We start from the raw sequence: 12,250 nt of genomic DNA on the forward strand, positions 1-12,250 counted from the left end.
CTTTTGTGTTTAGTGAATCCGCCAGATCAGGCAGTAGAGATGACTAGGGATGTTCTCTTGACAAGTGTGTGAATTGGACCATTTTCCTGTCCTGCTAAGCATTCAAAATGGAAATAGTACTTTTGGGTGTCAGGGAAAATGTATGGAGTAAAAAGTACAATATTTTCTTTAGGAATGTAGTGGAGTAAAAGTAAAAGTAAAAAATACAAAAAATAGTAAAGAAAAGTACAGATACCCACAAAAAAACGACTGAAGTAGTACTTTCAAGTATTTTTACTTAATTACTTTACACCACTGCAATAACGTAGGACCCGTTCAGCCTTGGCTGCTACAACACTGCTCTCCAGTGGTCCCTAAAGGAGTATGAATAATGGTAGTCACAGACTACTAGTCAGCCGTGTTCATTGCTGTTGAATGTAGACTGGATCGAAATGCAGTATTAACAAACGTTATTACTAACACTGTTTATAATTTTACCCTATTCCATAGCAATGCAAATATAAATTATTTAGACACCACATGTCAAAATAAAGCAGGGAAGCGATGCCTCATCCTCAGGTAATATGTGAGGAAGACGCCTTGCTGTGGTTTTACAATGTTGCTATTGTTTTATAATGTTCCTATGGTTTTATAATGTCGCTATGGTTTTATAGTGTTGCTATGGTTTTATAATGTTGCTATGGTTTCATCCATACTGCAAAGTGCAACTGTGTAAAAATATGGGAAACTATGTTTGGAGTAATGGGTGTTGTTTCACCTTTGGTGAACTGAAGGAATGTTTGGATACAAGACACTTCCTCTAGGTGGCAGTGGTTCTCCATAATGTGAGGTGGGTAGCAGAGACAGCACTAGTACAGTATGAGGAGAGGTTCTTCCCATGTGCAAACTCACTTATACCCTCTGGGTGAGGTGAATGTGATGCCTGTGTACCATGAGAGGGTTAAACCAACCTATAAGAACAGCTAATACAGAGACAAAAGCCCTCACACAAGCTAAGGCATTTGTCAGTAAGTGAATTGGGTCAAATGGCGGAGGGTGGTTGCGCGCGGAGGTGGGGGGTGTCAGTGAATTGAAACTGTAAAGAGGTCAGCAGAGTGGCTGTGCCCCAGTGTCTCGGTGCCCTCCTCTCCCCAGTGCTTGGCTGGGCTCCAGGCCGCAGCCCCAGAGGGCCAGAGAACAGACCCTTCTCTCAGTGGCCCCCGGGAGGGGGGGCAGCAGGTACAGTAGGAGCGAAGGAGGAGGCCGCCTCGGCTTTTCTGCACGGTTCACAGAGCCTGAATGCCCACCAGGCCTGGGGCTTTTGATAGTGCCACACAGAGGGCCCACTGGAGCCACAATGAACCCCCTCCGTCTCTCCCTAGCCCACAACAAAACAAGCACAGCAGCACTCAGATGGACACACATCTATAATGACCCACTGTCATAGAAACATAAGAATCCCTTATTAATGGTTCTTCTGCCTCATGGACGTTGGGGCTTGGTTCAGATAAGATCTAGTGCTTAAATTCAACTATTCTATCAAAATATATCCCCCATTCTATTCCACTATGAGCAAGAGCAAATTCCATGTACATCCAATTAAACATACATCCATGTACATCCATGTACATCCAATCAACATGTCTCTTGATACAGTATTAGTTATAGACAACCTCTAAACAAACTAATAAGCACACAAAATATTGGAGAGGATTGAATGCTTCTGTCATACAAAACATGGTTTCCACGGTTCCTATTTGGGGAGCCCCCACCAACCCCCACCAGCACACCCAGCCCAAAGTGATTCAAGCACACTCTCCATTGGGTCCAACACTCTTTCACAGCCAGTGAATTCAACTGGGATAGAACAAATCCCAGTTGAATTGTCTGAAAAAGGGGACAAAACAGAGGCATAAATGGGATAGTGGGGGAGCCCCAGCCCAGGAGTTCTAGGTGAATGGGGTCTCTCTGCATACTGCACAGCAGAGGGGGGAAAGCTGTTCTGCACCAGGGCCAGAGGGGGGGACCAGGGCCAAAACAATCAGGAGCCACTGGAGAGAGAGCTGGTTAGAATGGGAGGTCAGATAAGTACACTTAACACCAAGGTGTTTACACAGAGGTCCATACTGTATGGGGTTCTATCCCGCTCAACAGTAACCAGGATGACCAACGTTATTATAGGACAGAGCGGCAGGTTACGGGAGAGAGAGCGGCAAATATATGAAAGTGTTTCTCTGAAGTTTCCAATGTCATTTGCATGAGAATGGCCTCTAGAACTTCCTAACGAACCCGCTATACTCTAAAGGTCCAAGGCCATGCTCCCAAAATCCCTGGCAACCAAATGTCTACAAGAATGTCCCCTGGTTTGAAAACCTCTCCCTTTTACTGGGCAACAAGTCCTGTAAAGAGAACGTAAACAAAGTGTGATGGACACAGATATAGAACAATAGAAAGAGTTAATTTCTACCTGTCCACCACGTCCTCCCCACTCCAGCAGGTGAAGTCCTCCCCCACCATCTCACTTTCACACAGTGTCTCCGGCAGGGCAGAGAAGAAGGACCTGTAGCGCTGAATATAGCCCATAAACTCTCTGAGGGAGAGTAGAGAGAGAGAGAACGCGCGAGAGAGAGGAGAAAGAAAGAGGGTGTTGATCATAACCACAATATCATAAGTATATTTATATTTATTGAGGTGATTAAATAAAGTGCCACTGGTGGTCAACCCCTGTACTCCATCCCAGATGGACACAATAATGTGAGAGGGTGAGATGCTGGGCTCCATGCTTACCTAGAGATCTTTTTCAGACTTCTAGGCTTATCAATCTTGGATGGTTTCAGAGGTAAGGACCTGGGATGACGTGATCACGGTCAAGGAGAGAGGAAGGAGAGAGAAGGAGATGGTGTGGGAATAGCATGGGTCCAATGCAAATCAAACACAAGTCAAAGCGAAGGAGAGGGAAGAGAGAGCAAACTTCAAAAGGTAAATAAATAATAATGATAAAGAGAGCTTGCTTGACAACAAAATATATATGGCAAAAGTGTGCTTATAAATAACTCATGTTGCAATGTGTAAAGACATGTTGGGGACAGGAGTGGAAAACAGCATGCCAACCAGCTACAACACCAACCACTCTAAGGCAGTGGACCAGCCACTATGGCCGCCTCTCTCTCTCACCTCCTGGTATGCGACAAGCGGCCCAGTGTGACCTCGGCTGGGGAGGGCGTTGAGGCCGCCGAGGTCGGGGAGGTGGTCACGGAGGTCATGACCTTCAGGGTGGGACGTATACTTGTCACTGACGGAGTGTCTGTGAGAGGCCCACATACTTTATCAACCTAAGAGAGAGGGATTTGAGAGAAGGGTCAGAGAGACAGAGAGAATAGAGAGCAGAGAGGGGGGGGGAAGAGTACAGAGACAGAGACAGAAAGAGGTAGAGAGAGGTGGAGAGGGGGGTGGGTGGGTAGAGAAGCACATGAGTCTGTGTGAAAAAAAAGAGGGTGCTCATTACATCCCTAACAGTGAATGCTCTACAGTTTGTGAACACATTGATAAGTAGCTTTTGCAGATGTGTTGCAGATGTGTTGCAGGGATTATGCTGTGGAAATCATCAGGGACACAATGGAGATTATTTTTGTCTAAAATCAGACATATACAGAACTATGATACTGCACAGAGAGGAATGATCCAATCACTACACTCTCAGAAAAAAAGGTGCTATCTAGAAGCTAAAGTGTTTTTTCTGCTGTCCCTATAGGAGAACCCTTTGAGGAACCCTTTTTGGTTCCAGGTAGAACACTTTTGGTGCAGGGTAGAACCTTTTTGGGTTCCATGTAAAACCCTTTCCATTAGGGCCAGGACGATACCAGTATCGTCATACTCGTTAGTATCGTGACAAGGAAACATTGGAAACAAACATTATGTTGTCACCCAGAGTCACATTTTTTTATTTTCCAAGCTATAGCACACAATATTTTATATACAGGAGATTTTGAAACGACCAAAGAATTTGGTCTGCTTCATGTTTTCATTTTTGCCATGGATAAAAATATTGCGATACTGGTATCGTCCCAGGCCCTACTTTCCACAGAGGGTTCTATGTACATTGAACCCAAAAGAGTTCTACCAGTCGAAGAACCCTTATGGAACCTTTCTTTCTGAGAGTGTAGACAACTGATATTAACAGAGGTGGTGTTGCTATGGTGCTATGGTGTTGCACTTCTCTTTCCTACCCTTTCATGACTAATTGGACGGATGCTGGCGGGGGCAATGGAGAGAGAGAGAGAGAGAGAGACAAACCAAGGTTAAATTCATCAGCAATCGGTGGCCCAAAACAAAAAGCTGAGATGGTGTATTCTCTCTCTTCCTCCCTCCCTCTCTCTCCCTCTCCTCCTGCTGCTTTCGGTGGAGAGTGGCTGAGAGTGAGTTATAGAGCAGTGTGACAGGGATCCCATTTACCACTCCCACCCACACAGCTGTGGACAGGCTTTAAAGGCTCTCTAATGGAATTAGCACAGTTGGCTCCTGGACAGTAAGTAGGGTGCTGTGAAACAGTGAAATATGGAAGTTTCAGAAAAGCTCTGCTACCGACTCTTGAGTAATGCAGCAGGGCCATGTAAAGCTGGGACAGAACCCCTGAGACCAACAGAAACACAAACTGCATTCCCCAGAGATTAGACAGCATTCCAGCTAACTGACATTAAGGGTGGGTGTGTATTCATCTGTATCTCTTGTTTGCACATAATGAGAATGGGTTTGTATACATCTGGGGAACCTCCTCTTTTTTATAATAGGGAAGCCAAAGAGCGAGGGAATCTGCTTGCAACTGTCACCCCTATTAGCAACTGTTATCTGAAAGCTGGAGGCAAGACCTACTCAAGTGTGTGTGTGTGTGTGTGTGTGTGTGTGTGTGTGTGTGTGTGTGTGTGTGTGTGTGTGTGTGTGTGTGTGTGTGTGTGTGTGTGTGTGTGTGTTCCTAGAGTTTTTTTGTCCAGAGATTAGCCACAGAAACTTTCTCATCACTCTGTCCCAGGCCCTGCATTGCAAAGCATTGTGGGAAGGGGTTGCCCAGCCAGCGCGAGGAGTCTTTGTCCAGAGTTGGATTTGCATTCAGGAGGGCAGGCCGCGGTCTGCCTACAGACACTCTCTGAGGGGATTCACTGGGGCCATAGATGGCTGGACAGGACCAGAGGAAACCCACTGAATGGCTGGCAGATCCTTTAGGAAGCCTCAAAACAGCTCAATGCCAGACCAGAACACAAATACACAGTTTAAAACCCACAATTCTACAGGACAAAGAGTATGCTCATGCTAATAAAGTAGACTTTAACTCATCAAAAGACTGGTGGAGTTTGAGTGACATCACCAAAGTGCCCCTGCGTCCCGTCAATCAAGATCTCATCAGAGACTCTGCCTCCCCGTGGCTCAGCTAAATTCTGGCTTTGCTCCTCCAAAGCTTTCAGTCGGGATTCTAAGGATTGATAAATCCTTTATAACTTGATAATATAATTAGCAGATGCAAATAAGCGTTGCTGAGCATTTTCACTTAAATCAACTGGATGTATTCATTAGGATTCTTAATTACCACCATACATCCCACGCTACAGCAATACCTGGTACAAGAGTTGAAAATAATGCTGAAATGTAAGAGAATGTTAGGCACTGTCTGTGTCGGGTGGGTTTTTCTGAAGTCTATCGTCATTCTAGTCTCTCATCACTGACTGTTTTGGACACCTCCTCTCCTCTCTACCTTGTTGTGTTTTGGCAGATAGGGAGTGATTGGCAGGCTCTGGTGGGGGGTGGGAGCGGAGGGAGAGAGGAAGGGAGGAAAGGTTGGTGTGTCTGTCTGCTCTGGGCTGCTGCTGCTTCTGCTGCGTCAGGCATCTGTGTCACATCTGCTCCTGCAACGCCCTCTACTGCTCATCCTGTGTCTCCTTGACCTGCCACCACTCCCCCAGTACTCTCTCCCTCTCTCTCTCTGTGTGTGTGTGATTGTGTGGGCGGAGACAGGTGTGCTGAAGTCAGAGCAGATCCCCACCAGCTGCAACCTGTTCCATAATCAAGACCTCTACAAATAATCAGCCCTGCCACTTCCATGCTGCCAGATTGTAATCTCTTCTCAGTCAGTCTACGGTTCTAGCCGCTTGTTACTATTCAGATCCTGTTGTGCCTGTTTTCCTTGCCTGACGCCGTTTTCCTCTCCGCTACAGTTCTGCCCGCTCTGACTCTGGTCCCTGTCTCCAGTCCCACGTCTCATCATCCTGCTACTCTGTCCTGGATTCACCACTCTACTACTCCCTTGGATTCCCCTCCGGACCTGCTTACCCTGTCTCAACCCCTCTCGCTCCAGCCTCAGCCTCCGCACATGGGTTCCAGCAACCCATCCGAGCTTCCCCTGACCTTCACTCCATATCCCCCTGTGTGTCAATAAATACCTTGGTTACTTCATCCCAGTCTCCTTGTCTGAGTCTGCTCATGGGTTCCCCTGTTCCACTCCGCATAACAATCTGCCTACACTTAACTACAGTAGATAGGCTAATGGACAGTGTGTATGGATGTGCTTAGCAGGCAACTCTCCCCATTCTCCTGGCCAACTGGAAACCTGGCCCAACAAATCACGTTACAGGAGTAAGACAAGGAAAGGGGAGAGGGGGAAAAAATAGGTAGTGAAGGGAATATGGAGGGGGGGAAAGAGAGGGGTAGTGAAAGGAATATGGAGGGGAAAATAGAGGGGTGGTGAAGGGAATATGGAGGGGAAAATAGAGATGTAGTGGAGGGGGAAAGAGAGAGGTAGTGAAGGGAATATGGAGGGGAAAAGAGAGGGGTAGTGAAAGGAATATGGAGGGGAAAATAGAGGGGTGGTGAAGGGAATATGGAGGGGAAAGAGAGAGGTAGTGGAGGGGGAAAGAGAGAGGTAGTGAAGGGAATATGGAGGGGAAAATAGAGGGGTGGTGGAGGGGGAAAGAGGTAGTGAAGGGAATATGGAGGGGAAAGAGAGATGTAGTGAGGGGAATATGGAGGGGAAAAGAGAGAGGTAGTGGAGGGGGAAAGAGAGGGGTAGTGAAGGGAATATGGAGGGGAAAGAGAGATGTAGTGAAGGGAATATGGAGGGGAAAGAGAGAGGTAGTGAAGGGAATATGGAGGGGAAAGAGAGAGGTAGTGAAGGGAATATGGAAGGGAAAGAGAGAGGTAGTGAAGGGGGAAAGAGAGAGGTAGTGAAGGGAATATGGAGGGGAAAATAGAGGGGTGGTGGAGGGGGAAAGAGAGAGGTAGTGAAGGGAATATGGAGGGGAAAGAGAGATGTAGTGAGGGGAATATGGAGGGGAAAAGAGAGAGGTAGTGAGGGGAATATGGAGGGGAAAAGAGAGAGGTAGTGGAGGGGGAAAGTGAGGGGTAGTGAAGGGAATATGGAGGGGAAAGAGAGATGTAGTGAAGGGAATATGGAGGGGAAAGAGAGATGTAGTGAGGGGAATATGGAGGGGAAAAGAGAGATGTAGTGAGGGGAATATGGAGGGGAAAAGAGAGAGGTAGTGGAGGGGGAAAGAGAGGGGTAGTGAAGGGAATATGGAGGGGAAAGAGAGAGGTAGTGAAGGGAATATGGAGGGGAAAGAGAGATGTAGTGAAGGGAATATGGAGGGGAAAAGAGAGAGGTAGTGGAGGGGGAAAGAGAGAGGTAGTGAAGGGAATATGGAGGGAAAAGAGAGATGTAGTAAAGGGAATATGGAGGGAAAAAAGAGAGAGGTAGTGGAGGGGGAAAGAGAGAGGTAGTGAAGGGAATATGGAGGGGAAGGAGAGATGTAGTGAAGGGAATATGGAGGGGAAAAGAGAGAGGTAGTGGAGGGGGAAAGAGAGGGGTAGTGAAGGGAATATGGAGGGGAAAGAGAGATGTAGTGAAGGGAATATGGAGGGGAAAGAGAGATGTAGTGGAGGGGGAAAGAGAGAGGTAGTGAAGGGAATATGGAGGGGAAAAGAGAGAGGTAGTGAAGGGAATATGGAGGGGAAAAGAGAGAGGTAGTGAAGGGAATATGGAGGGGAAAGAGAGAGGTAGTGAAGGGAATATGGAGGGGAAAGAGAGAGGTAGTGAAGGGAATATGGAGGGGAAAAGAGAGATGTAGTGAAGGGATTATGGAGGGGAAAGAGAGAGGTAGTGAAGGGAATATGGAGGGGAAAAGAGAGATGTAGTGAAGGGAATATGAAGGGGAAAGAGAGATGTAGTGAAGGGAATATGGAGGGGAAAAGAGAGCTCCCTGCTTTACAAGTACCAAGAAATCTGCCAGCCTCGCATCTCCCAGCCTGTTGAGTCCAAAGCCAAAACAGAGGTTCCATGCTGCCTCATGCCCCCCACTCCTAACAGGCAGCCAAGGTACTCCTTGCCACATCCCTCCTTAACCACCACGGAGTTACACAGAAGAGTCTTGAGAGGTTTTTTGTGGGTGTCATTAATAGAGAACACAAAGACTTAAGAAAACAAGTTTTATATAACGGTTGAGACATACCATGATTTTCAGTGACATGTGTCCTATAAGGGGTGGTAATGTGCTCAAGATGTGTCATCATGGGCCTTGGGAGGTGTGTCATATCAGTACAGTCCTAAGACAGGTGAAGTGTGAGTGATGGGTGAGGCGCTGACTCACGATGGCGCTGATGCGTGGCCCATGCAGCTGTGCATGCAGGATGGCGTCGTTGATGTGGTTCCTGATGCCCAGCAGGGCCAGCTCCAGATCGTGGCCCCCGGCCAGGGCCCCCGTCAGCTCCTGCAGCAGGGCCACATAGTGCCTCCAGGGCCCGTCTAGCTCCGAGAGCCCCACCAGGCAACCCCGCATTACGTTAAGACATAGTCCTCCACATGGCCGGATCAGGGTCAGGCCCCTGCAGTGGGGGCAGTACTGCATTCTCACCAGAGCACGCCCACACTCCCTGGCCAGCCCTGCCCGCTCTGTGGCGTTCAGTACCTCTGCCCCCATCATCAGTGCCCGGCTCAGTGCCCGCCCTGCACTCAGAGCCCGGGTCAGCCCCTCGGCCAGGGCACGAGGGTGGGGCCCAAACGGGTTGACATCCTGGCGCGTCTTGCGCAGACACTCACTGTGCTCAGAGGAGGGCGGGGACGAGGCCAGGCCAGGGTTGACAAGGCGCCGGTACACCAGTGGGAAGAGGTCATCATAGAAGCGGTGCACGGAGCGCTCCATGGAGGTGTTGCCGTCTCCTCCCAGGAAGAGAGAGAGGACGGAGAAGAGGTCTGCCACCAGGGGGCGAGCATCCTGGGAGAGGGGCTCATAGGCACTGTCAAACAGAGCACTGGTCAGGTTCAGAGTGAACGACAGAAGAGACTGGAACGTGTCTGCACAGCCAGAGAGAGAGAGAGAGAGAAAAAAAGACAGAAGTAGATGGAATGGTGAAAACACATTGTAAAAATGATCTTTCTTGCCTTTTATCTTACAATGGGTATAAGTGAGAGAAAGCTTTTCTTATTGTATGCATGTGCCTGTCTGCTCATGTGTGTGTGTGTACATAATATGACTTTAGAGGGGTGAGGTGGTACTGGGTTGTGGGAACACCCCCGTTCTGATGTCAGTCTGATGGCATTCTGACAGATGGAAGAGAGGCAGCAACTGGGACACTTCTTCAGGACTAGACACACACACAAAACCCCTCTCATACAAGTCTACAAAATTCCATTATATACTTAGAGTATACAAACCCCCCAACTCCCTCCCAACACAGTCACACAAAGTTCTCCCTAATGTCCCACAGGAGTAATATTACTCATCACAGCTGTTGTGTTTGAGATGCCTGCTATTGTATTGGAAAACATTCTGTATGTTGGATGATGTGTTTTCAGTGTGTGTGTGTGTGTGTGTGTGTCCGTGTGTGTGTGTGTGTGTGTGTGTGTGTGTGTGTGTGTGTGTGTGTGTGTGTGTGTGTGTGTGTGTGTGTGTGTGTGTGTGTGTGTGTGTCCGTGTGTGTCCGTGTGTGTGTGTGTGTGTGTCCGTGTGTGTGTCCGTGTGTGTGTCCGTGTGTGTGTGTGTGTGTGTCCGTGTGTGTGTGTGTGTCCGTGTGTGTGTGTGTGCGTGCGCGTTAGTCCCTCTATATGTCTGGCTATCTACAGATGGAGAGGTGAACACAGCAGTGAATGAGGACTTATAGCCCCCTACTGTACATACCGACCCATTAACTAGGAATCTTGCCTTTGCTTTGTGATTATGGAAATTCAGTACAGTACACTGTCTAGCACAGGCTCTCCTGTCAATACAGACTGAGCTGTTTTAACTGGCACATACATTAATACTGCCATTAGTACCTAGGCTTATTCAGTAGTTACATGCTCAAAGAAAAATACATAGCCTACACATATACATTTGATTTTAAACATGGAGAAACAAATCAAGCTAGGATATCGTAAAAGCACTTGATCTCTCAAACGACATTATTTTACTACAGAAGGTGAGTCAGCAGAAGGCCAGTCCACTCCTTCGATCACTGCAGTCTAGCAGACTTTCCAGCTTTAATCCAAAACAGACACAGAAATGAGAGAATTTCACAATTAACTCAATTAATGGAATCATTATTAGGGCTGTATAAGGAGATCTGTGCTTAGGCAAACACCGTATACTTCCACAGCTTAGAAGGAACCATCCCGGTTCAACGACAAGCAGGCAGCCCACGGCTGAAACAAAAACCTACTGACTGACTGACTGGGTATTCTTGGCTGGACGATCTGTCAGGGTTAAATTGAGAAACCCTGGTACTATTCCTGCACCCCATGCTGAGCAAATGGTGTCCGTAATAACGCTCTGAAAATATCTTACCGTAAGTGTGTGATTTATTTTGTTTATTATTTATTTAACCTTCATTTAACATAATACGTTTTAAAAAATCTCTCTCTCTCTCTCTCTCTCTACATGGGATCAGTAGATCAGTGGAACCAGAGCTCTTAATCCCTGTGTTTATCAGTGAAGCGTGAGGTTCCCAGGCCAAGTATGCCGTTACAGAGACATGATCACAGATTATACAACCTTTTTTATGACGAGAGAGGACATACCATCTCCACCCCTAAGCCCCTCAGCACCCACTACCTCTAAACAGGCCATCGGTCATTACCCTTTCATAACCTTTTTTGACAACACTGATCAAAATGTAGAACGTCTGGCTGCATGCGTTCTTATCAGTCATCCTGAAGCCCATTTTACATTTCACCAAGTCACATTCTCACTTTTACTGGCTTGACTGCAAACTTGACAGCAGCGCCCAAGCAAACCATTCTAGCACTGTGAAAAGGGTAACCTTCTCCTGTAAAGCATTTGACCCCAAACCCCTAATCCAGCTTCCCAGGATTATGGTTTAGAAAAGGGAGGGTGGAGGGGATGAGGGGGTGGAGGAGGGAGACCAACAGGTGGAACTGCAAGAAGTGGGGGGGGGGGGGGCTTACGGAGAATGAATACTTGTTTGAATTAACAGATTGTACTGGCATGATGCCTAGGACATTTAGATTTACACACACAAAAATGTTTGTTTGGTGTCATCATCCGCACTGTTATTTAACTACTTAGAATGCACAAGTATGTACTCAAAGTACTCAAGTTCAACAAATACAATTAAATAGATGAAGTACGCTAAACAACAAACATTGTCAATGCAATACATTACTACTAATGGAGTTAGTAAAACTGGCTTGTCAGGGATGGGATGACCACTTCGAAAGCTGCTATAATGCTGCGTTTGCCAGATATTTCCCATTGAGTAACGAGCAATTGGAATGCAGGTGGGAAGCCAGGGAAAATGGTTTTGAATGTTCAAAAGCTGAATTACATTCACTGATGGACTTTCACCCTCTCAAACACATACTCATAGGAGAGAATGACACATTATACATACTCAGACATTAGGCACCTACACATCTCACACACTTATAGACATTTACAGTATGTGTTCCATCTATTAAACAAAGACACATCCACGCACGCTCACACAACACACACACACACACACACACACACACACACACACACACACACATTGGTTTTACCAACCTTGTGGGGACCAAACAAATTAACCTAACCCTTTACCCCAGGGGCACAACATTCACTGGGGATGGGGGGGACATGACTCTCCCACATTCTGAAATTGCCTTTGTTTTGTCCCGTATCAACATAAGTAAATTAACTTGGTTCGTTTTTTGCCAGTTGATGTACCATTAAAGCTAGCCAAAAATTGTCTAACTTCAGATTTTATTTTGCCCCAATCACAGTCAGTATAGCAACGTAACATTATTGATCTGTCA

General features: G+C 47.0%; 1 protein-coding gene across 1 annotated transcript in view; it reads right to left on the minus strand.

Annotated features, from left to right (window-relative positions):
• LOC129810607 (glypican-5-like) overlaps nt 1-12,250 on the minus strand; it is a 77,887-nt gene that overhangs the window by 46,706 nt on the left and 18,931 nt on the right. The window contains exons 3-6 of the mRNA XM_055861292.1: nt 8,607-9,310; nt 3,154-3,311; nt 2,767-2,826; nt 2,447-2,569 (exon numbers count right to left, since the gene is read on the minus strand). Of these exons, the coding sequence (XP_055717267.1) occupies nt 2,447-2,569; nt 2,767-2,826; nt 3,154-3,311; nt 8,607-9,310 (1,045 nt within the window). The remainder of the gene's footprint in view (nt 1-2,446; nt 2,570-2,766; nt 2,827-3,153; nt 3,312-8,606; nt 9,311-12,250) is intronic.

This window comes from Salvelinus fontinalis, chromosome 14, assembly GCF_029448725.1.
Source record: "Salvelinus fontinalis isolate EN_2023a chromosome 14, ASM2944872v1, whole genome shotgun sequence".
Taxonomy (NCBI): domain Eukaryota; kingdom Metazoa; phylum Chordata; class Actinopteri; order Salmoniformes; family Salmonidae; genus Salvelinus; species Salvelinus fontinalis.